This window comes from Hibiscus syriacus, unplaced genomic scaffold, assembly GCF_006381635.1.
Source record: "Hibiscus syriacus cultivar Baekdansim isolate YM2019G1 unplaced genomic scaffold, ASM638163v2 tig00003041_pilon, whole genome shotgun sequence".
NCBI lineage: Eukaryota > Viridiplantae > Streptophyta > Magnoliopsida > Malvales > Malvaceae > Hibiscus > Hibiscus syriacus.
In genome coordinates, this window is record NW_024061960.1 from 10,212,551 (window position 1) to 10,238,636 (window position 26,086).

General features: G+C 33.3%; 2 protein-coding genes, 1 long non-coding RNA gene and 2 pseudogenes across 4 annotated transcripts in view; 3 read left to right on the plus strand and 2 right to left on the minus strand.

The window, feature by feature from the left end:
• LOC120173072 overlaps positions 1-16,467 on the minus strand; it is a 28,891-nt gene extending 12,424 nt beyond the window's left edge. Inside the window, exons 1-2 of the long non-coding RNA XR_005521017.1 lie at positions 16,429-16,467; positions 15,516-15,523 (exon numbers count right to left, since the gene is read on the minus strand). This is a non-coding gene — a long non-coding RNA (uncharacterized LOC120173072). The remainder of the gene's footprint in view (positions 1-15,515; positions 15,524-16,428) is intronic.
• LOC120173062 lies at positions 274-3,261 on the minus strand (annotated as a pseudogene).
• Positions 3,394-26,073, plus strand: LOC120172994 (glucose-1-phosphate adenylyltransferase large subunit 1-like). Of its 2 annotated transcripts, XM_039180300.1 has the most exons (16): positions 3,394-3,399; positions 7,375-7,380; positions 10,580-10,584; positions 22,935-23,179; positions 23,268-23,390; positions 23,561-23,731; positions 23,915-24,007; positions 24,093-24,173; positions 24,252-24,307; positions 24,426-24,519; positions 24,636-24,821; positions 25,031-25,111; positions 25,229-25,315; positions 25,393-25,497; positions 25,591-25,758; positions 25,841-26,073. In XM_039180300.1, exons 4-16 carry the CDS (start codon positions 22,943-22,945, stop codon positions 25,940-25,942), a joined length of 1,584 nt encoding a protein of 527 aa, XP_039036231.1. In that variant the 5' UTR covers positions 3,394-3,399; positions 7,375-7,380; positions 10,580-10,584; positions 22,935-22,942; the 3' UTR covers positions 25,943-26,073. The 2 variants fall into 2 exon arrangements, with proteins under 2 accessions (XP_039036231.1, XP_039036235.1); XM_039180304.1 differs by lacking the exons at positions 3,394-3,399; positions 7,375-7,380; positions 10,580-10,584 and adding an exon at positions 22,524-22,633.
• LOC120172983 lies at positions 10,354-14,197 on the plus strand (annotated as a pseudogene).
• On the plus strand, positions 17,919-19,453 carry LOC120173034 (40S ribosomal protein S25-2-like). The gene is made up of 4 exons (XM_039180333.1): positions 17,919-18,027; positions 18,125-18,199; positions 18,301-18,435; positions 19,057-19,453. The coding sequence occupies exons 1-4, from the start codon at positions 18,025-18,027 to the stop codon at positions 19,168-19,170; spliced, it is 327 nt and encodes a 108-aa protein (XP_039036264.1). The 5' UTR covers positions 17,919-18,024; the 3' UTR covers positions 19,171-19,453.
• Positions 26,074-26,086: the final 13 nt, after the last annotated feature.

The following is a 26,086-nucleotide window of genomic DNA, read 5'->3' on the forward strand; positions in this document are numbered from 1 at the left end:
TGAAATGCCGAACAAAGTGGATTGAAAGAAAAAGAAAACGTTGTTTAAAAAGTGAACTGCACTTTCAGGTTATATTACCAAATGTTTATGTATGTATGTAAATTAATTTGTAGAACATGGACTGACCAAGAGCATTTCTCTAAAGTTTGAGGCAATAATTGTTAAAAGTATACACAACAATGCAAGTAAAATGCTAAATCTCCAAGGTTATAAGTCTTGGAATCGAGTAATTTACAATACAAAATAATACACCAAGGGAATTCATCTGTGGGGCTGAATACAACAATGCCACCAATGACATCGAAGATTGGTCATGATCGGTCACCGTACCAGCGTAATGGGTTCTGCAATCACAATCAAAGGAAATGGAATGTGAGAAAAGAAAAACCTTCAAAATATAACTGAAGTTTGCATGGTCTCAACTGTCAAGGCACTGAAAAACTTTGATAACTTACAAACTTATACTTCTTGGCCTTTCTATCAAATATAGGTTTGAAGTTCCTGCTGCTTAACAAGGGCTTCTTCAAGTGCCTGCATAAGCAGAAGACAGAAGGTGAAACTGATAATGTAAATTTGGAGTACATTTGTTGCTATACGTACGTACATATGCGTATGTATGTACCTTCTTAGCTGCAGATATCTCTTCTTCAAGGGTACAGACCCTGTTCAAAGCGGCATTCAGTAACTCCTTCTCGGGTGGCATGGTTGCCGGTTTCTCCATGAGAACGCTCACCCTGTCTTCCAGGTCAGCCATGCGTTCCATTTTGGAAAAGTAGTCGGCACTAGTGATAGGCAGTGGTAACGGAGGAGCATGGTCTGCGTTCTTCATGTCAGCGTGATAAACTTGACTGCCATGCACATTTGCTTCAATTAGTTTCTCCGGCATGTTTCGGGACAAGCGAATCATGGTTACGGTTCCCGTTATGAATGCCATGATTCCTCCAAAAACCTGGTTGCTCATTCTTTTAGTAACCTTCCCATTACCTTTGGAATGGCAAAGCTTTCATCTGCCTTGGATTTACGTCATGAAACCACTGGAATTACCTTGTCATAGGCAAGGGAATCCGGGCAGTTTTTATTGATGGGAGACTGCAATATACAAAGAAGACAGAGATCTACATAAGATAACATGAAACATGAAAACCGAAATGCAAAGTGTTTGATTAGTTTCCATTCTTGACATTGGCATGATAATGAGTGAAACTTACTTCAGCAACATGATATAAAGGAGCATTCTCTGCAAGCCATTCAGCAGTGCCTGTAGCCGATTTTTCGGCGTTGAAGGAATCACTCGTCTTCGTTTTTACAACATCGAAGAGGGTAGGCATTCAATTTGTAGACGCATGATACAAGTTAGTTCTAGGATAATTTGTGAATGTTGAGAACGGAAAAAGCCTTTTTTCTAGTAGTGAATACCTCTAGGAATGCTTTGTCCTCGATACCTGATGTATTTCTCCTTGTGCACTTGGCCTCACCATTTTGAACCCTCTGCTCATGTAAATGAAAGTATTCCATTTTATTATACCAATTATCATGCTGAACACCGTATCAATATCCGACACTTGTCTTATTCAAGATACTCTATGTTTAGGCTAATACCTTTAATATTTTGGGATCGTTCCATGGACCCTTGTCGTCGGACAGCATGCAACCGCCTTTATCAGCACAGGTACAGCTACCTCCCAAAAACTCTGGTAGTTCACTGTTGAAAAGCCACAGCAAAAGAAATGTTTACATATGCGTATGCATGCACACACGCACGCGCATATATGTATGTCTAAAGAACATATACTAAGAGAAACTCTTAATGCTCTTAAAGCTCACTGAGGATCAATTACTTCAAGCAATTTGCTCTGGTATTCGTTACCCAAAACCTCTTGAAAAAATACCATAAAGTTGTTTAGCAACCTTATGTAATCAAAAACCGAATCCGGTTTTACAGTAAATTTGGTGATTAATACTTACATGGATTTTTGCAGCGGTCTGGGGATCAAGAAAAGATTTAACTGTGCCCCCATAAGAGCCTAAATCCAGAGCCAGCATTGATGATATACATCCCGTTCAGAGTCTGCAAACATAAAAAAGCGTTCAATTAGCTTTCGTCACGACTGAACCGAGAATCCAAGGGAACATTAATTGATCTTATGGAGCAATAACTACCTCGGGGTAATTGTTGCCGTCAAACTTCTGAAGTCGCTGTAGGAGCTCCCTTACAGCCTTGTTCAAGCTTTCAAGTCCCTGAAAGTTAAATTATGATGCCGGATTAGAACTGCAATGAAGCGAGATTTGGACTGGTTAAAGAGAAGAAAAAAACAGTAACAAATATGACATACCACTCCTTCAACATCCGATACGGTGGTGCTTTGATCAATGTGTTTTTTTGCTACAATTGAAGCAGCAGGTAACTTGAAGGCAAAGGTCCTCTCAAACTCCTTTACGTGGTACTTCAGATAGCGGTCGATCGTGGTCACTTATCTTGTTAGCATCGACTTGACCCAGTCTTTCGATATAAACCGGTCGTCCGTCTTTATCGACTCTTTGATATCCTTGTGGATAGTACTTAACCACCTCAGCATATTCCTTGAAATCAAAGTCCTCCATGATTGTGTCAGCTCCGAAATCCTTCCTCCATTGAAGCATATCAGCCCACATTTGCTTTGATTTCTCAACATCAAATTTCCTGGCCCTTAGAAACCTGTATCATGATCGTCGAATAAAAATTTTAATCATCTAAAGCCTTTCGATCTTTTGTAAGGATTAGAGAAACGAAAAAGACAGAAAGATTTCCACCTTAGCATCATATGATGATCATCATGTTTACAGGTAGTAGTTCATCTAAGATGAGTGCTTGGCGGGAAGCATCGACAGCCCGTAACTCTTCGGCATCAAGGTGATCTTCTATGCTAACGATGGACATAACTCGACTATATCTCCTAGACTTCATTTGAATGGAATGTCTAAACCTGCTAGAGGCACTAATTACCTTCTTCTTAAGAGAACCAAGCCTCGTTTTCCTCTCATCCTCGTTGTTCTCTACATCCGGTTTTTCAAGACCTGTAAACAAGACATTCGAAACCTCATAAGTCCAATCCGAAATCCGATTTTGCACAACCCAACCATTGACGATCAACGAATGTCATATCCGAAATCCGGGTTCTTCCCAGATCTGTCATATCTAGACATCAACCATAGCCAATATTCCGTATGCATTTTTTATATTCGAGGACTCACCCATTTTAGAAGTGTCAGCCATGACTACAGCCTACACAAATTTCTGCAATGTCTTTCAGCTACTGGATCGAACACAACCTGTGCAAAATATGTCTATGACCTGACCAATTATGTTCTACACCTACATAATCATATCAAAACATCTGCAAAAAAAAAGACAAACCATTGGTATATCAAAACCAAACATGCTAAAAAATTTCTTGCAAGACAAAAGGGCTGTCATGTTTGAACATGTAAAGATCAAAGAAATAAACATTGTGATGATCATAAACAACCCTAGACGGATGCAATATTTTATATTATAGGCGAACTTCTAAAATTTTAGAAGAGATAAATATATAAAATTAAATGGACGAAAATAAATTATCAATAAAAAATTAAAAAAATCTAAAATATATGATAATTTAAAATTTTCAGAAAGAATGTGGCTAAACTAATACCATATGAAAGGAGGCTAAGGGATAAACTAATGGAGGAAGGGAGGATGTGCATATAAATTCACCGAAAGAATCTCTTATTGACAATGTGTCTATATAAACGTAATGGATTGATATTTCACATATTTAGTTGTTTCTCGAGATAGATTCTTCTTAAACCGTATTTATTAATCTTGATTAGGTCTAAAAATAACACAAAATTCTTGTGTTATACTTTTTTGGTACTCATTTAGACGAAACGGAATATATTTATATGGAATATTTACTCAAATATTGTTACACTTTTCGTTATAACTTAATCTCTCGGTTTTTCTCTTTAATGATAAGGTAATATCTAGTCAAAATATTTCTTAACTACTAACAATACATACAATTAGTTGCTCGAATCTAAAATTTCTACGGAGAACGACCACTATTATCCCTTGATAAATTCACCTATAATATTCTTTCTTCTTGCACAGAGAGGAACTCTCTCTCTCCTCCTAAAAGAAGGCTCTACATTTAGGAAGGTTCTAATTCGAGTTTTTTTTAGGTTAAGTTTTATTAGTCTCATTATTAGTCATTATTTTGTGATTTTTCATCCACATCGAAAAAGATAAATCATTAATGACCATATTTTATTAAGTCTTTTTATCAATTCTCCACCCATGTCATAAAAATAAGGGTAAACTACATATTTGGTCACTTTAGTTTGAGTTTTATAAATTTATGATCACTAGATACAAAAAAAATAATACATAGTCACTTTCGTTTTATTTTAATTAAGATGTGGTTACTGAAACATTGACTTTTGTTAGTTTATGACGCGGCATGTTAGTAAAAAGGTTTATTTTTTACTTTAACCCTGAACTTCAAATAAAATACTAATTAGGGACTATTTTATAAATTCAAAATATTTAGGGAAAAAGTTTTATTTCACCCTTTTTTAGTATACTTTTTCTTCCTCCCCTACGACCCGAACCCGACAGGGAAACCCGAAACCTTGCTAAGTTCGGGTCGGGTATCAGAGTAAAATTTGGGAATTTTTTTGGGTTCGGGTTCGGGGCAAGGTATCCCCGCCCCGACCCAATTATATATATATATATATTATTAATTATATATATATAATATTTTATATATTTTATATTAATTATACATATATAATTTTATATATTTTATATTAATTATATATAATATTTTATATTTTTATTAATTATATAATACAAACCCTAAACATTAAAACCCTAAACCCTAACTTTTATAATTATTAAAATAAAAATTGGTTGATTTATTGATAAATTTCTCAAAATAACCCTAAACCTTAAATCATAAACCTAAACCCCAAACTTTAAACCCTAAACATTTAAATCTTAAATCTTAAACCCTAATTTTTTTTCTCATGATCGGGTCGGGTTCGGATATAACATTTCGGGTCAGGTTCAAGGACGGAGCAAAAAATCCCTGAGTGTCCCGATATTAAACCCGACGGGAAACGGGGCGAGGACGAGAACGGGAATTCATTTCGGGGATGGGAGCAAAACCCTCCCCGTTGCCATTCCTACTTCCTCACTTTCGCCGCCGCACACCTCTTTCCTCCAAAGATTACTTAACTTTCTCTTACTTCATCTTCTTCTGCTTGAATTCCACTGTCTTAAGTCTTACTTCATCTCTTGAATTCCACTGCTTGAATTCCTTTCTCTTACTTCATCTCTCTCTCTCTCATTCTCTTTTGTCTTTTTTAATTTCTTTCTCTTTCTCTTCTTATAACAGTGTTTACTTACTGATGAAAGAGTGAAAAATGAGGTTGAGATTTGTTCTGTCTTTCATGATATTATTGTTATTATAATGAAAGGATAATTTATTTGCTGCTTCTGTGAAAGGCTATGGCTCTACAAGCTGAAGAGACACAACAACAACAACAATTTCAAAGCCCGTACATTGATTCTCGATGAGGCATTTGCTGTACCGTTATTCCTTAATGAACATGATTTGGTCTGGGAAGTCGATGAGTTAATCTTTAGTTTCAGCTCGTAAAGAAGCTTTGGACTGGGTTTTCAAGGTTAAGGCACACTATGGGGTCAATGCCTTGACCATGGTTCTTGCTGTTAATTACTTTGATAGGTTCATTTTAAGCTTTAAGTTCCAAATGGATGGGAGATTTAGCTGTCTTTGGCTGCCAAGGTTGAGGAAACACAAGTGCCACTTCTTTTAGACCTCCAACTATGCGTCTAACGCCATCATTTATAGTCCCAATTTGTGATTTTAAACTTGTTATTGAGCACATAAAGTTGGATTTTTTTATGTGTTTGATTCAAAGACCATATAAAGAATGGAGCTTTTGGTGTTATCAACTCTGCGGCGGAGGATGAAACCCGTGATATTATTTTCAGAAGAAGAGATTTCATTGTTCTTTCAATGCCTTACACAGATCGTTGGAGGAAGGTAGAGGAAGAAGAAAAGTATATTAAAAAAGGGTAAATTAGAACTTTGTCCCTAAATTACTTTGAATTTATAAAATGATCCCTAATTAATATTTTATCTAAAGTTCAGGGGTTGAAGTAAAAAATTAGACCCTTTTACTAACGTGTCACGTCATCAAACTAACGGAAGACAACGTTTCAATGACCAAATCTTAATTAAAATAACATAAAAGTGAATATGTATTGTGTTTTTTTAATCCAGTGACCATAAGTTTAGAAAATTCAAACAAAAGTGATCAAATCTGTAATTTACCCTAAAAATAATTACTCCCATTCACAACAAGTCTTTCTCTCATTTATTATACATCAACAAATATTAAGAGAAAATGTATCAATGAACGCCAAAATAAAGCTATTGTTAATTTTCATTAATGTCGTTTAGTGCATGGCTAAGTTCAACCCTAGGTGTAAGCTATTCACCACCAAGGCTGGGTTGAAGTTTGAAATTAAAATGACAAAGTGCATAAATGGTCCTTGTACTATGCATTTTTTAATTATACAATTGTTTTTATTATCCAGAATGAGTTGGGTGTAGGGAGATTGGAGAAAAGTCAATTTGGCTTTGCATGAGAGTTCTCCACTAATAATTTCTTATTTTCTTTCTATTTCTTAGTGCTATTTTTTTTCAATTTTTCTTAATTATTATGCTTTATATCCGCTTTAAATATATGAAGAGTTCTATGTTATTTTTAAACCCTTTGATTTGACTCGATAATTAAAGGAGAGTATTGTTCTTCTTAGATGCTATGGATTCGAGCAGCAACATATGCATGGTGTATGTGCATTGTCAATGGTTAAGAAATATTTCGAACATATACTACCTTGTAATCGCAATTAAAATAAAATTTAACTACCAACAACTAGTTGGTATAGTGAAACAATACTAAGGGTGTGCAAATTCGATTATCGGATTGGATCCGAAATTTCTATGGTGTCATGGCTTCCTCTCTGTTTGGTTTCGGTTACTCTTGGGCGATGGGTAGTTGTTATGGATTAATGGGGTGACTTTTGGTATTGTATGCCTGGCTGTATCGATGTTTATTTTCTCATGATCATGATACACTCTTTTTCCTTTGTTAGATATAGGGAGGGTTTTTAACGAGGCTCGCGTTTCGTGTTTTACTTTATGTATGTTTTATTCTCTTAATAACATGCAAAGTATATCCCTTTCAAAAAAAAAAGTTATTGAATGGTAGCGTTCAATAATTATATGTGTTGGATTAGCTGATTATGAATTAAATCATAAGCTCAAAGTTGCATGTATAAAATTCCACGGATAAACATGTATAAAATAGTGATTCAACTCCTAATTATCCCATTTTGAAAGGCCGTGAAGAAAATCAGATTGAATATCCGAATATTTGGATCGATCACCGGATAAACGAATCGGATTATTCAGATTTGGTATCTTTGCACACCCCTGGGTAAGACAATAAATCCCTTAAATAAAATCAATAGTTTAAATTATAATATTTACGAATAGAGTAAACTGGGTTGAGAAGATTAAGCATATAATTGACCTTTGCAAAATTGATATGAAATAATTAGTCAATAGATCAAATATTAATGGTTAAATTGAAATTTTAAATTTAATCGATCTACTTGATGTTTGAACATTGAATTCTTGTACTATTTTTAATTTAAAAATCCTAATTCATCCTCTAACTTTTGTTTAATTTTAATTTTAATGTTAATTTATATATTGATAATTATAAAAAAAGGTAAACCAACTTTTTTAATCCTCTATATATAAAGGTTAAAAATGTCAAGGTAAAAAATGAGTTGGGATCAAGTTGGAAAATTCTTAAAATGTTGGGGAGCATAAATTTAATTAAGGTCAAGGCTAATCCCAAATCTTGTTTAATTGTTTGTAAAATAAACGTTATATTGTAATTGAATTTACCATTGTCAAAGTGAAAGCTACATTTACCTGTAAATGATGGCATACCAAACCAAAGGGCGTCCTAATTATTGTTGCATCTTACGTGGCAAAAAAATCTATAAACATTTTCAAAAAAAAATTAAATTATAACTATTATATAAAATAGGTCAAATTACATTAGATGGCCCCAAAGTACAATTCAGATTCTAAATTGATTTGTAAATTTTAAAACCTTATAAGCTTAATTAAAAAATAATACATAAAGTATACCAATTATTTTATCTAAATACTTAAATTATCTATTGGTCAAAATATGTACTTAAAGTATTCGTCTTTGTCGTCTTAGTACTTAAAATATTTCTTGATCAAGGTAAGTACCTAAAGTAACCACCTTTTTCATCTAGGTACCAAAAATATTTTGATCTGGTGAGTCACTTAATTTGATAATATCATAAAAGAAGACTAGATTGATGAAATTTTTAAATATGAATGGTTAACTTTATGAATTGTTTAGAATTAGAAAAAAAGACAATGGAATATATAAGTTTTGGGACTAAAAATGTTATTATATCTAGTCACTTTAAACGTTTATTTCAAATTTAACGATGAAATAACTTGTTTGTAACAATATTTGAATTGAATGACATGTTTATAACTTCTAGAGAAAAATGATTTGTTTGTTACTAAACCTATAATTAAGTAATCTTGGGTGTAGATTACCCTTGAAATTTAGGATAAACTACATACTTAATACCTAAACTATTATTTTTATTCTATTTTGGTACTTAATTTTTTTTTAAAACCATAACTAACATTTAGTTTAGATTTCATTTTGGTACTCGTTGTTATAAACTTAACGAAATTTATGTACGTGACATTTTTATGGATAAATTGTATCATTAATAACTCAATTATCTTCTCACATCTATTTTGGTTATTGAAGTTTAAATTTTTTTAATTTAATCACTTAAATTTCAAATTACTCTTATTTTAATCACTCTATTTTATTTTATTAATATATGCAAAGTTTGTGATTTATGATTTATGGTGTACTTTTTGGATTTGGGTATAAGTTTGATTTTTTTTATTTTAATTATATATTAATAATATAATAATAAACATGTCATGCCATACAAAATAAGGTAAACTACACGAGATACCACCAAACTATAGTTAAAAATCATTTTGACCACAAATGTTTCAATTTAATCAATAAGACCACCCAACTATTTAAATGCTTCAATCAAGTTATCGGTCGTTAATTTTTAACGGAGATGATGATGTGTCTATTAATAAAATTGGCATAATTAATATTTGGTCATTAATATTTATACATTCTATCAATTTAGTCATTAGTTTAATTCAATTAAATAAATTTAATTAAATATTTACACCAATTAAAATGAAAATAAAAAGATAAATTTGCACTCCAGGAGATTTAAACCAACATTAAGGAGAGAATATGAGCAACCAAGCACTCAAACCACTGGGCTGAAGGTCTCCAATGTTTTAAAATTTACAAAAAATTATATTTTTCTTTTATAAGTTTGTTAATGATAAAAAAGTAAACAAATTATTTGTCTTTTTAAAGTTTACAACAAAAATTTGTCTTTTAAAGTTTACAACAAATTATAAAATAAAAGATCACATAAATAATTAAACAAATCTAATATTTAAAATTTTAATTAATGAAATATTTCCAATAAAAATAATTTTAAAAATTTTATATTTAATATTAAATTTAAATTATAATTTAAAATATAAAATATAAAAAAATGAATTATAAAAATATTGAATTATAAAAGTAAATATAAAAATACAATTTGTAAATCTTAAAAATATAAAAGTAAATATTAAATTAAACTTTTATAATTTAATATTTTTATAATTCATTTTTATATTTTTAAATCATATTTTAAACTTAATTTTAAAATATAAAATATAAAATATAAAAAGTTTATTAATAAAATAAATTAGTGTGATTAAAATAGGAATAATTTGAAAGTTGAGTAATTAAATTGAATTTTTTTAAATTTTAGTGATCAAAATAAGAGTTAGAAGATAGTTGAGTGTAGGTATGATTTTGAAAAACAATAAAGTGAGGTACCAATCCGGAACAAAAATAATAGTTTAAATACTAAATGTGTAGTTTATCCTTAAAATTTACCTCGGCGGCCCTCCGCGTCGCGTCAACTAATGCATTTTGGATTATTTTTTTCCTTTCAAAATTACAAAACTCTCTTTCTTATACCTACTAAATACTGATTCTCCACTCAACTTCCCCCATTTCTCCCATTTAAAAAACAAAAGAAACCCGTACAAAAGAAACCCTAATTTCTCTGTTCTTTATTCTACTCGTAATTTATTAACTTGCAGTATACTAACCTTTCCTGGTTGCTGATTGAATATTTTGTGTCTCCGTCTCAGAACGGCCGGTAATTTCATTTGCATTTCTCTCTTTCTCTCTGGAAAGGTTTTCTTTGTTTATTTTATAAATTTTGATTATAATGTTCCTTAAGCTAGATCTAATAGCTGGTTTGGTTTTTCCTGATTCCATGAATGTTTGGTAGAAAGAGTACTATTTATTTTTAATAAAAAGAGTGGAATGTTTGGTATCGGTGCGATTATTGATGATTTTATTCTTTTTGATTATCTATGTAAAATCTCAACTAAGTGTCTTCATTATTTGTTAAGATTATTTAGGAATTTTCTCCCTTTGTTTTTCTTGAAAAACAATTGTTCTCTCTGCTCTTATTTTTTTTTAAATTATTATTCTTCTATCCTTTTTGTCTCTCACATGCATCGATAGATCGAATCTCTCTGGCTCTGATTTATATCTTTTTTGAATATGTATTATGTGGCATTATTTTATTATTATACGGTTAGATTCATTTTTCGAAACAGAACGGTGAACGATTAAAACTGATTTTTGTTTGGCGGATATTTTTAATTTCTCTTCTGACTGTTGTCTAAATTGGTTTGACTATGATCAAAGAGTTGTCTAAGCAGGTTCTGTTGTTTTTATCTTCTTATTATGTTATTGATTTTTTACTTTGGTCTTGTTTCTGACAGGATTTGATATTATAGTAATTGAGTTTCTGATTTTGTTTTTGGTTCGAATATGTCTGCTAACACCGTGATGAGCATTGCTAATGGAAACGGAAATGGAAATGTCGAGGTCCTACTGGATCCACGGCGAACTTACCAGATCATTGTGGCTGCGACTAAAGATCTGGGTATTGGTAAGGATGGGAAGTTGCCTTGGAAATTGCCTTCTGATCTCAAATTCTTCAAAGATCTTACTCTGACTACGGCAGACCCTGGGAAAAGGAATGCAGTCATAATGGGTAGAAAAACGTGGGAAAGTATACCCCTTGAATATCGGCCTCTTCCAGGTCGTCTTAATGTTGTTCTGACTCGTTCTGGGAGTTTTGATATTGCAACTGCTGAGAATGTTGTTATATGTGGAAGCATGGCATCTGCTTTGGAATTATTAGCTGCATCTCCTTATTGTCTTTCAATCGAGAAAGTATTTGTAATAGGGGGTGGCCAGATATTTAGGTACAAAGCATACATTTTAATATGTTATTTTCCTCCCCTCTTGTCTCACATGTTCTACCTTTTGATTTAGGGAATCCCTTAATGCTGCTGGATGTGATGCTATTCACCTTACAGAAATTGAGATGAGCATTGAATGTGATACTTTTATGCCTGCCATTGATTCCTCAGTATTCCACCCTTGGTACTCATCATTTCCTCAAGTGGAGAACAACATCCGGTATTGCTTCACAACGTATGTTCGTGTGAGAACCTCTTCTGTTGAACACATCAACGTGGATGACAACCAGGTCCTTGACAATAAACTAGATTCCTCTAAGTTTGAGATACAGAATTTCTCTTTCCTGCCTAAGATGATTTTTGAGAAACACGAGGAGTACTTGTATCTGAATATGATTCAAGACATCATCTCTGATGGTAATCTGAAGGATGACAGGACCGGGACTGGTACTTTATCAAAATTTGGTTGCCAGGTGATCTGCACCTCTAAGTTAAAATCCTGTCTGTTTTGTTTGTGGAAATTGGTTTCCAGCAATATTTTTTAAAGTTTGTGATTGCTGATTATTTTAATTTTTTTATTCTGTATTTGACAGATGCGATTCAACTTGCGGAAAACTTTTCCACTTCTAACAACCAAGGCATGTATATTGTTATTGTTAGTTTTATTTAACAATTACAAACTTGCATCATAATGGAGCTATGGCTCCTGTATATAATATTTCAATATTAATAAAAAAGATAATTGAATTGCATTTGTATTGATTGTCTCCAGAAGGTATTCTGGCGAGGTGTTGTTGAAGAGCTGCTCTGGTTCATCAGTGGCTCAACTAGTGCCAAGGTTAATTTCTTGAATAACAAGCTCCATTTACATTGTTTGACATATTTTATGCTCCTATAAATGAAGGCATTGCTTCTATTCTCCATTTATCTCTTGATATTATATCAGTTTCTTGTAGAGTTTATCTTTGGCTTTTAGCATTTCTATGGGCCTTCAATATTTTTCCCTATTCCAAAAACATTGATCTTATTTAGAAGATGGCTGATCTGACTGAATAGAGTTCCATTCTAAATATTTGCATTGTTAACAGGTTCTTCAAGAAAAGGGCATTCATATGGGACGGTAATGCATCCAGGGAGTTTCTTGACAGGTATCTCTATAACCTTTTTGCTATCAATTTGTACTGTTTTTCCCTGTTGTTACTAACTTACTTTTGAATCACCAATCTCAGTATTGGGTTGACTGGCAGAGACGAGGGTGACTTGGGACCTGTGTACGGGTTCCAGTGGAGGCATTTTGGTGCGAGGTTAGTGGATTTCAACTTCCCCACTTTTCTCTGGCAATTCATTTTTCTGCGATGGTGTTGCTTCATTTGTTTTGTATCTGATCTTTTCCAGGTATACTAACATGCATGCTGACTACACTGGACAAGGATTTGATCAGTTGTTGGATGTTATCGACAAGATCAAGAATAATCCAAATGATAGAAGGATTATACTCTCGGCCTGGAATCCTTCTGATCTCAAACTTATGTCACTTCCGCCTTGCCACATGTTTGCTCAGGTTAGTATTGGTTTGTGATTTTTTTCTCTCGCTTTCTTTTGTACTTAAAGTAAGCCTTTCCAGTATGAATGTTTTGCAGTTCTATGTGGCAAATGGGGAATTATCATGCCAAATGTATCAGCGCTCTTGTGACATGGGCTTGGGTGTGCCATTTAACATTGCATCTTATGCTCTCCTAACATGCATGATTGCTCATGTTTGTGGTACGATGTTGCCACTGAAATCGATACTATGTTTATGCATGATTGAATTGCTGGAATGAACTATATTATGTGGTTATCTTTAGTTATTTTACCAATTAGTGTATAAAAGAGTGGCTTTGGTCCCTCATCTCTTGGATTTTAGTCTTTGCACTTTCAGAGAACAAATACAGCAAATGAGCAAAAAATGAACAGAAAAGAGAACTTGACACTAGAGCTGTTTGACTTCGTCCAGCTTCATTCTCTAACCTATCGTAATTTTGTTTGTCCATCAGATCTTGTTCCGGGTGATTTCATCCATGTGCTTGGTGATACTCATGTTTATAGCACTCATGTTAGGCCCCTACAAGAGCAGCTTCAGAAACTGCCAAAGCCTTTTCCAGTTGAGTATAATTAGTTATCTTAAAACCGTGCGGGGAAGTATTCTTACAATATTGAAATGCAGATCTTGGAGATCAATCCCGAGAAAAAGAACATCGATTCCTTTGTGGCTTCCGATTTCAAACTCATAGGCTATGATCCTCACAAGAAAATAGAGATGAAAATGGCTGTATAGAGCTCTAATTTAGGTTCGGTAAACCCAAAGGCTCCAGTCCAATTTTTGGGTAGCATCTGCTCAGTTTTAAGGTAAATTTACGATCCTACAATGAGTGCATCAAGATCTAGGTTAAATATTTTATTATAGCAAGAGCTCGATCCATGAAATTGCATTCATCCTAGCTAATGATGCTCTGCTAAAATGTAATGAGCAAATGGTTTCAATACAAGGATTTTATTAGCCGTCTGACTGACTATTTTGTGTAATATTTCCAGGGCCGATTACCGGATGTGGTGTATGGCAATGTGGTGACTTAAACTGATAGCAAAATAAGAAAAAGTTTGCTACTAGTTGGATACAATTTGAGGATGATATGTAGTGAGAAATCCTTTAGTTCGGCATCGATGTTGGTGGTTCTAAGGTGATTTAGGATACTGTAGTTTCTTGTTGTGCAAGTTTATATTTATCGTTTTGATTGTTGAGTTTTCATGTTACGTGAATCCTTTACTATCTGAATTGCCCAACACATTCTTGAAATAAATTTTGAAAGACCCAAGTTTCTTCGGTGAAAGCACTTTCTTTGGTGCATTTGTTTTGAGTTTAGTGTGTAAATTAACGGTCGATTTTATTGGATACCATATTCGGATTATACGTCGTTTTGGTCTTTAATTAAATAATTTGATTGTCTTGTGGTTTGATCTTTAATTTACCTCATTAATTCTGTTTTCATTTCAATTTTTTTTTATTATCAAATTTGAATCACATTTTTATTAGCAATATTATAAATTTTACTTATACATGTAAAAATATATATAACATTGTCACTACGAACACGAACCGAGGACTGGCTAGAACAACTGATAACCCGCGGAAATACTCGGCAGCCACGGGAAGATGAGTAGTGAAGCTGGAGATCAAGACTAGAACAATACATACTTCAACGAACCTCGACAAATTTGCCATCTTATACAACTGATGCTGCTTCGAGATCGCGTTTCGCTTCTCGAGTTTTGTATCAAATGCATCCATTTTACGAATCCAAAACAAAGAAAATCCAAGGGAAAAAACTGGGTTTTATTTGTCACTTGAAAGAGAATTGGACGAGTGTCCCTTTCAGTAGAGACATAACCATAGATGCTAAGAAGAATTTCTGGAGAGGCAAGTGGAAGAAGAGAGATGAAACTGATGATTTTCTAACAGAAAAAACAGAGGGAATGGTACTCTGTTGTTGCTTATGGATTGAATTCTATTCTCCTGGTTTTGTTCCTATCTTCTTCAATTATTGCTTCTAATATGAATTGTTTTGCTATATATATGACTCAAGAGACGAGGAACATCAACTTTTTCAATAAAAAATATTTCTTATATTCATCCTTTTATTTGAATGTTGATTTTTATGTTTAATTTAGTAAGAATTAGTTTAAATTATGAAAATTAATTTAGTAAGAATTAGTTTAAATTATGAAAATTATTTGAAATTTACTAACTTTAAATGATGGACATAAATATATTGGTCGATAGATGTAAATTTTAGATAACCTCGAAAAAAATATAAATTTAAAATTTAAAAATAATATATATAAATTATTTAATTTAAATTTGAACAATAAAATATTAGCAGGGAGCGTTATTAAAGAAAAAAGGAATACAATTCCCACTTGTACGAGGAATTTAATCTTTGGGCTCCGTTTGCTTCCTTTATTTTAGGTTTATCCACTTAAAATCCTTCCACCATAACATCCATGCTTTTTAATAATAATAATAATAATAATAATAATAATAAGGGTAAAGTATATATAGTCCCCAAACCTTTAAGATATTTGCATTTTGGTCACTCAACTTTTAAAACTTGCAATACAACCACTAAATTTTTAGTTCGTTTTCAGTAAAGTCCCTAACGTTACCTCCTATCAGGTTTATCTGACGTGGCACGTTAACCTCCTCCTCCTCCTTTTTCTTTAAGAGCTTAAACCCATAACTTCTTCTTCTTCTTCTGGAGCTTAAACTCATAGCAATTAAAAATAAAACAATGTTAACCCTTTTCCCATTTGGACCAAAGGTCCAAAAACCATATCCTAAAACAATAAAAAAAATGCCACCATTTTCCAGCAATCAAACAAGAACTATATATTGTTAAAAAAAATACAAGAACTATAAGACAAAGTCAAAATTTGAAGCAAATGAATCATAAAAAGGGACAATTAAACTATTAATCGACACAAAACATCTTAATCAAACATCAAGTACAAAAACAAAAGTCAAGATTTCAACCTTCATCCATTTTCACCAAAGCAAAACAAAACCCAAGGGAAAAAAATGAGGAACATGAAGAAAAAAAAGACAAAGTTTAAGGATTTTTGCTAGATTAACGGAACAAAAATTATTAGCACAATTGGGTCTCTTTGGAGCAATGTCGTCTTGATGAACTATGTCCCCAACTAAACCCAAACCAAAGAAAAGGGCTCTATTCATTTCCATATCAGGAGATAATTACCTTAAAGAAAAGGACTCTAGGGTTTTTCCCCCTTAATCCTTTCAATCTTTTTTTGAAGTGAAAAACACAAAAGAAAAAAAATCAAAGAATGTGAAGAGAGATGGAAGCAAGGAAAAAAAGAGGGAAAAATCAAAGAATGTGAAGAGATATGTGAGGAGAGAAGAAAAAGAAAAATGAGAGAAAAAGGAAAATGAGAAAAAAAGAAAAAGGGGATTAACGGGAGTTAATGTCATGTCAGCAAAAACTAATAGGGGGTAACGACAGAGACCTTACTGAAAATGAACTAAAAGTTTAATAATTGTATTGCAAGTTTCAAAAGACGAGCGACCAAAATGCAAGCGCCCTAAAAGTTAGGGGACTATTTATACACTTTACCCTAATAATAATAATAAGAGTTGTAAACAAAATAATAATAATAAGAGTTAATTGTATCACATGTCCTTAAACTATAACTTTTATTTTAAATTGGCCTCTAAACTTTTAAACATTCAATTTCATCCCCAAATTAGGACTCTCATTCTAAATTAGTCCTCAAACTTTTGAATATTATAATTTCATTCCCAAAGTATGAACCTATTCTAAATTGGTCCCCATACTTTTGAACATTTCAATTCTTTCCCAAACTATCGATTTATCTAATCGCATATCCTGCTAATAAAACCGTTAGGTGAAGCTATATTATTATATGTTGAGAGAATGAAATATAGGTTAAATTATGGTTGAAATTAATGACATATTTGGATGGATTTGGGTATTGAATTAGAAGATTCAAAAATTTAGGGACAAATCTAAAATGGATAAAAATATAAAAATTATTTAAATCGATAGAATGAAAGCTAAGAAGTAATAGGGCCCAACAAATTGGAGGGCCAAGGCCCCTCCCACTAAATACGTAGTTTAGTACATGCGAGTAGAGGGGCCAAATTCTAAAAGTTTGAAGATTACAAGGATTGGGGACAAATTAAACAAACATTAAATTATTTTCTTATTCAATTAAACCGGATGGTCTATTGTGATGAGACATTAGATCCTTTAAATAAAATCAGAAGTTCGAATTCTAACGCTGTGAATGAAGCAAGTTGAATTGGGAGAGTAACCCCATAATGAATCTATATAGTATTTGATATGAATTAATCAATCAATAAATTAAATATCGAATAAAAAAATTGACGGAGTAATTTGAAGTTGGAGCTGATTCAATAACACGAGAGCAAGAATCAGCATAAATTAGTAAATAGGTAATGAAATGTTCTTTTTGGCAATTGTACCATTGGTTAGGTTACATGCCAACACTCTCAAATAATAAGGATTAAATTTATTATTATGCTAATTAAGGTTAAATTGATAAAAACATATAATTGATTAAAAAAATAAATATATTATTTTATAAATTTACTTAACAAACACATCAACAGTTTTATTATATAAAATATTTTCGTTAAACAAATCTATATTATTAAATACGGGCTTGGAAAGATTTAAGCGGCCCAAAACCGACACCGGTTCAATGAAAACTGAAATAAACGACGGCGTAGCCCTATCTAGGGCAACAGCGACCAAACCCTATAGTTAAAACCTCCGTCGCACCCCAAATTCAAAACCATTAAACTGCGCCTCCACTGTTTCCTCACGTTCACATTGAGGCTTGAGCAGATTAGAATCAGATGGTATGTTTCTCTGATTATCTTTGTCTCTTCATCATTAAATCCAAAGTCCTAGCTCAAAGTTTGTTTTAAATTTTCTGGTTTTACTTTTGTTTTGCAGGCACCAAAGAAAGACAAGGCCCCTCCTCCTTCCTCCAAGCCAGCAAAATCTGGAGGTGGCAAGCAAAAGAAGAAGGTCGGTTCCTTTAAGTTCTATTTAATGGGGTTGATTTTTATGCATTTCAGAGTTGGATAAGAAATGGGTTTCTCTTCTTTTGGTTTGTTTGGTAATTACAGAAGTGGAGCAAGGGAAAGCAAAAGGAGAAGGTGAACAACATGGTGCTGTTTGACCAAGCTACCTATGATAAGCTTCTATCTGAGGCTCCTAAATATAAGCTCATCACTCCCTCTATTTTGTCTGATCGTTTGAGGGTATGTCTTATCATTTGTTTTGGTTTGTATTTTCCTTTTCTTATTGCATGTAGTTTTTGCTGGATGTGTTGCGTTTATGATTATATATGGTTTTAGTTTGATTATCTGTTGTTGTCAATTGTCTGGAGTTAGAGATCTATGGATAGATGAATTTGGGCACCCATTTTAGAATTGGATGATAGGGGTTCTTTTTTCAGAGATTTATCCTGGTGTTTTTTGGTTATTCTCTGGTGAATTTATATCAAACTTTACTCGAATTGGAATCGAGTGCAATGTGATTTGACCAAATTTGAAGTAATACACAAATAGGAGAGGGTTTCATAAACTTGTCGTCATATTATTGTATGCATACTTATGCATATGTGGTAGGGTTGGGATGTTACTCACAAGGGCTTAGTCTAGGGGATGTGCTCCCCCTATCCTTGTGGACTTATGTTTGTTCTTATTGGGGAGCATTCCAGGAGCAAAATACTGAATTCATCAAGCCTATTTGGGAGTTAAGAAATAATCCAGTTTGCTGTCTTCTATATATGTTGGCCTGTAGATCCATGCATCAATGTCATTAAACGAAATCCAGTATTCTGTTATCATGTCTAATATGGTTTTACATACGCTGCACAGATTAACGGATCACTCGCAAGGAAGGCCATTAGGGAGTTGATGGCAAAAGGATTGATCCGGTTGGTTTCATCTCATTCGAGCCAGCAGATTTACACAAGGGCAACAAACACCTAGATGTTTTGTTATATTTTTGCGTATTTAGTTCTATGTAGTATTTCCATTTCATGAGATTGCTATAAATTATTATTATTACTACTAAAGAACTCCCTCTCAAGTGGGATCTTTCTATCCTTTGTGAGCCTATAGTTTGTTGATATTGTTATGGTTTAATGGATACTTGTTTTCAGGTTGATTTTTGCATGGTTTTGGCTACCGAGCTTTCCCAAATTTGTTTTCTAAATGAGAATTTGATTTGTGGTTGCGTGTTTAATCTTAAACCACATATTGGATTGTCACATATGTGCGTTTTTGTCTGTGTATAATATATTGTTTTATGAATATTTGATACCAATTGTTCATACATGTTTGTATGTGTTGTTTTTGTTCTCTTTTATTATTGAGTTGGAAAATTATCTTATTTCCATCTCTCCATTCTCGGCCTCATCCACTATCCGAATCTTAGTTTTTTGAACGAGACAATCTGGATTGAGAGGATCGAATCATAGGTTTTTTAATGAAACAAATTGGATCGAGATGATCGTTCTTATAATAGTCTTTATAAAATTTAATCTAAATTAATCGATTAATAAATTAGATATCAATAATTAATTAAAAAATACCACTAAATGTAATAAATGTTGATACGGGTACCTAAGGGTTAATGCCCATTTCTCATCATCTTTCAACATCTGCGGGTCTCCCCCACATAGGAAAACTCGAAACCATCAAGTGGAGATTATTATGAATAATTATTGATTGACAAATCAGAGGGTTCTATTTTATTTAATCAAATTATTAGAACTACCGTCCGTTAATTAACAGCCACGTGTACGGTCAAGAGGAGCATTCGCCCCCACTTCATTAGACATCGCTTTGGATTGTTTCTTAAGATGGTTTTTGACTTATTTGCTCAAATGGGATTGCACAGTTGGGCATGTTGCCCTCTTCGTTATCTTTAAGTTACCAATCACATTCCATGTTTTTGCAGCTTGTCAAAAATAGTTCTCAAAATTTATTCCAATTCGTATATCAGTGTTAGACATTATTATATTTTCGAGACGAATATGATTTAATTATAATATTTTATATATTTAAATAATATATATACATACATACATACATACTTTCATGCTCCATATCTCACAAAATCAATGTTGGAATACTGAAAGTAAATTTATTGATGAATTTAATAAATTAAATTTATATACTTTTAAATATTTCAAATTAAAAGATATTTATTATTTTTTAGTTTAAATATTAAAAAGATATTAAAAACATCTATATCTTTTTTAATATTTCAAATTAAAAAATATTTTTTATTTCTTAATTTTGAATATTAAAAATATTAAAAATATATCAATATTTTAAATTAGAAAATATTACCTATTAAAAGATATTATCTTTTGAGACTTTGAATATTACTGAATAACACTTTTTTTAGTAAATTCTTTTTTGAGAACCTCTATAAATATGGTTCTAACTTTTTAGGTTAAACATTGAAAATTCTTTTTCTCTTTCTTTAATTTTTCGGTGATAGCATAGGCAAGGGATAGCGATCTCAATAGTAGTATTAATTATGGTTCAGCTCCTTATACAAGGTAATGGAGACTAGAGACTATACTGGTTTACCCAACTTGGACACTAGAATGATAGTATCAGTTCAAAATCTAAATTTGAATGCAAGTCAATAGGCAGTTAACCACAACGAGAAGTCGACGAAATTCAATGGAGAGAATTTCAAGATGTGGCAATAAAAGATATTTTTCTATCTGACCACAATAAATCTTTCTAAATTCTTTGAACCTATATCTTGAGATCTCCGATAAACTAATAACTTAGAAAAAATTATTGTTGTCAGGCAAAAAAATATCTTTTATTATCACATCTTGAAAATTCTTCTACAGAATTTCGTCGACTTCTCGTTGTGGTTAACTGTCACTCCTGGTTAACTCGCATTTAGATCTTGATTTTGAACCGGTATCACTGTTCTAGCATCTAAGTTGGGTAAAACGATATTCCATTACTTTGTACGAGAAACTGAACCAAAATTAATAATAATTTAAATAAATAAAAAATTAATTATTGTTTATTTTTAATTTTATTATCGAACAGAATCAATATTCTGAAACAAAATCATTAACCAATGTAACTGATAATCAAAGAAAGGATAAATCTCAAAAATATATTTATTTGTTATTTCGATTTTTGTCTCCAATTTATTTGAGAATATGACACTTTTTGAAGAGGGTATGAGTTATTAATCTCACATTGAAAAGGGAAAAAGAAGTCATAGAGTTTAAAAATGGTAATGTTACACATCTTATCAAACACGTTTTCTATCATGGCAAGTGATATTAGAACGACTATTTAATTGTACACTTCGTGGGTGAGATAGGCAATGTAGTCAATCGTAACAAAGGCGACACAAGATTGCATCTCGAAGAGGTGAGTGACATTAATTTTACATAAAAAAAAATCTATAAATCTTAAAGTGATATATACACCCGCCGTTTTTCTTGTATTATCAATATATTTATATTTATGTATCGAATGAGAATACTATTAAATAATAGAGGATGAAATGAGGAGGGGGCACACGTGACAGGTCAAGGCAAGAACATGGGGTGTTTGTGCTCCATGAAATGAGAACCGTCCATTGGGTTAGGTCATGACCAACCTCTATGGGTACTTGGTACTACTGTTCATGATTGAGGAAAAATCTACATGTTTGGACATGAACTACTTGGCCCCACAATTCAATCTCATCAGTAATTGTATTTTCCCTTGTTTAAAATATGCCTGCTTTCATCATGTTTCAGTGCCATAGATTATTTCTTCCTTATTTCAAGATATTCTTTGCATCAATAATAGAATTCCTTTTATTTACTTTTTATAGGGTAAATTATACTAGTAATGATTGAACTTTCAGTAATGAGAATTATTTTATAGTGATATATTAATATTATTATTGAATTTTAATAATATTTGATGAAAATAAAAATAAAATATAATTTTAAAAACTTATATCATAAAATAAATAAATAATTTATTCTAAAAATTATAACAGACAGCCTAACAGATCCAAGTGGTGGGAAATATGTCGCTGTCAGCTGTCAAAAAATGAGCCCTCCAAGATGCCGGCACAGCCGTGAAAGAAGTTTTCATCACCAGCACCAAAAATAATCAAAGAAATAGATCAACAGCTGGTGTATAGAGAGCAGAAAATGGATTTAAAATATCTCAAACCTCTTGAATTTTCTTTTCTTTTTTGAATAATATTTTTAAAATTCACGAGCTGAAAGCTGAAAATGGACAGGTGTTCGGCTATCGAGAGCTTTCCACTACAAACTTGGATTTGAGAACACTGCCACAAAATTTTTATGATCGTATAAATAACCGGGTTTCTCGTGAAGTGCTCACAAGCTTTAGTGAAGCTTTTAGCTTGATAAACCACTTAAGCAACACATTGCTCAAAGAGGTGATTTGATTTACTTTTTTCTGAATCAAATTCCACAACTTTTCATTTGGTGTATGTTGTTTTATCCTAAAAAAATGCTTCCTTTTGGTTAAAAGATGATTCTTTTGATTCCGGGTGTTTGTGAATCTTGATTTTTTGTGAGTTTTACGATGTGGGTTGTTTATAATCTTAATTACTTTCATCTGATCCGATCATTTAGCCTCTTTTCAGTGACTTACTTTTGGGTTTTCTTTTGTTTTTGTTCTATGTGATCTACACTTGATTTAGTTCCTTACCTATCTGTTTCGGTTTCATTTGGTAGGAGCTTCAATGGATTCTTGTTGTGTGGCCTTGAGAGCCAATTCTCATTTGTTGAATGCAAGAAAAACTGGCTATGGCAATGGGGATAACACATTTCTAGGTGAGAGAACAAGAGGGAGTCTTAATAACAACAGTGTTTGGGTCGATCAGCTGACAAACAGCTTGAGAGCTGATGATAAGAAGCAGCAAAAGATCAAATCTGGTGCTTTTGCTGTTCTTACATCAAACACTCCCAGGGAAGCCGTGGTATGTTGATCTTTTTAGTGTTTTACTGTTGAAAAAATGAATAATTTGCAATGATTATTTGGTAAAGTGTTTATCTTTTTGGTTTTAGACCGTTCAACCCCGGCGAGTTGAGCGACAGCGAGTCGATCCAAAAAATGTGGCTTCCATCATATTGGGAGGAGGTCCAGGGACTCATCTCTTTCCACTTACCAAAAGGGCAGCTACACCTGCTGTAAGTATACACACACACACACACACACGTGTATATAAATTCTCTTATGGTGACGATCTTAGTTCATGCTTGGTGCTGAATTTGATACTTTTTAACTTGATTTGAATTCTTTGGTCTCGGTTTTAACCATGGCGAATGCCTTTTTTTAAAAATGTGAATATGATGTTTAGGTTCCGGTCGGAGGATGCTATAAGCTGATAGACATTCCGATGAGCAACTGTATCAACAGTGGGTTAAACAAGATTTTTGTTTTGACTCAGTTCAACTCGGCTTCCCTCAATCGCCACATTTCGCGTACCTATTACGGCAATGGTATAAATTTCGGAGATGGCTTTGTGGAGGTATGATATCCTTGTGTTTAGTAAAGATTGAACTGTTACCTTCTTTGTTAGTTTAACTAGTGCAAACCAGAAGTCGATCTTTCATTAAGGAGTTCTCGTACTCAATTCTATATGATCTGTAGTAATTGTAATAAGGATTTGTTGATTGTTAGAGTACTTTAACAAAGCTCACATGCTTAACAGGTTCTTGCAGCCACTCAAACGTCGGGAGAGGAAGGGAAGAAATGGTTCCAAGGAACCGCAGATGCTGTGAGGCAATTCATATGGTTATTTGAGGTAGAAACCGAGTTTCATTTTCCTTCATGTAGTTCACGTTTCATTCATCCGGAAACGTGACGAATAAAGTTTTTTTTTCGTATAGGATGCAAAGATGAACATCGAGAATGTAATGATCTTGTGTGGGGATCATCTCTATCGAATGGATTATATGGAATTTCTACAGGTATTGATTACTTTTACTCGGTTGCTCTCATGTTTTCTGGCATTGCTGAAAGCTTAACTTATTTGCAATGCGTAACAGAGTCACGTCGACAACAATGCTGATATTACAATCTCATGTGTGCCTGTGGACAACAGGTCTTTCGATCTTCTCTCGTTTTAATGACGTAGTTCTCGTTTGATATATTACCTGTTTCTAATTATTCCCTATTAGTACATCTAAAAAGCTGACCATGGATAATGGTTTATTTTACAGCCGTGCATCTGATTACGGATTGGTGAAGATGGATGGCAGGGGCCGTATCGTCCAGTTTGCTGAGAAACCAAAGGGTGCTGATTTGAAAGCAATGGTAAGCATTTTATGAACCTTTTAAGTTTTGTGTAAACATGTTCTGACGTTTACATTATCAGTTATCACATCTTTTTCAGTGAGAAATTATTTTATTTACTTCATGATTCTCTGTAGCAAACAGATACCACACTTCTAGGGTTGTCTCCCCAAGAAGCCCTGAGGTCCCCTTACATTGCGTCGATGGGCGTTTACGTCTTCAAGATGGACGTGCTATTAAATCTTCTGAGATGGAGATATCCGACTTCGAACGACTTTGGCTCTGAAATCATTCCTGCTGCAGTGAAGGAGCATGATGTCCAGGTAAGAGCTATAAAAATGGAACATTCATCTATCTTTAAACAAGCGATGAGTTCGTTTATCACAAGGCTTCAAATGCAAAGCTGTTTTTCTTTATGGGCTCAAATGCAAAACTGACCCCTACCAAAGAAGCTTCATGTCATTTGTATTCTTCAAGAGTTTCTGAATGTCAAAGGCAACTGATTACTCTTTGTACCTGCTAAATTCTGCAGGCATATATCTTCAAGGACTACTGGGAGGATATCGGAACGATCAAGTCGTTTTATGAAGCCAATTTGGCCCTCACTGAAGAGGTTGGTTTTATCGTTATATGCTTTCAATTATTCCCGGACAATGGCACTGCCTCTATTCAGTCTTGTTGCATATACATATCTCATTGTAATGCTGAAAAACTTGTCTCGTCTTTGCAGTTACCAAAATTCGAGTTTTACGACCCAAAAACTCCTTTCTATACGTCTCCTCGCTACTTACCGCCAACAAAAATCGATAAATGCAGGGTACAGATTGTCTACTTTGGATTAAAATCGTGGCACTTCGTTTTGCTCCCTTCTCATGTTTTGGTTTGTTTATGCAGATTAAAGATGCGATAATCTCCCATGGATGTTTCTTGCGAGAATGTAGCGTCCAACACTCTATAGTCGGTGAACGCTCCCGTTTAGACTACGGTGTCGAGCTTCAGGTGAATTTTCATCCGTTCCCGGTTTAGGCTAAACCGATTTTCTTCAACCCTTACGCTTTTGATTCATTACGTTCACTCCTTTCCAATCTACAGGACACGGTAATGATGGGAGCAGACTATTACCAAACTGAACCCGAAATTGCATCTCTACTAGCGTACGGTAAGGTCCCGATCGGAATCGGACGCAATACCAAAATCAGGAACTGCATCATCGACAAGAATGCTAAAATAGGACAAGATGTGGTCATTGTGAACAAAGATGTATGCATATCATCCTTTTTCTTCCACTCTAACCATTGCTTGCATTATTCGAAGTATCGACTAATTGCTGTTTCTTCCTTAGGATGTTCAAGAAGCCGACAGGCCAGAAGAAGGATTTTATATCCGGTCCGGTATAACCATCGTTGTGGAGAAGGCAACAATAGCAGATGGAACAGTTATATAAAAATGAATCTCAGAGACTTCCACGAGCAGCTCCATGATCGGAATTGAAGGTGCTTCGTAGAAAGCAACCATGAACCGTCGATTCTGATCTGAAAATCGGATACAGCATACTGCAAACTAGGTATTTTGCCTCGAAAAGAGAGAA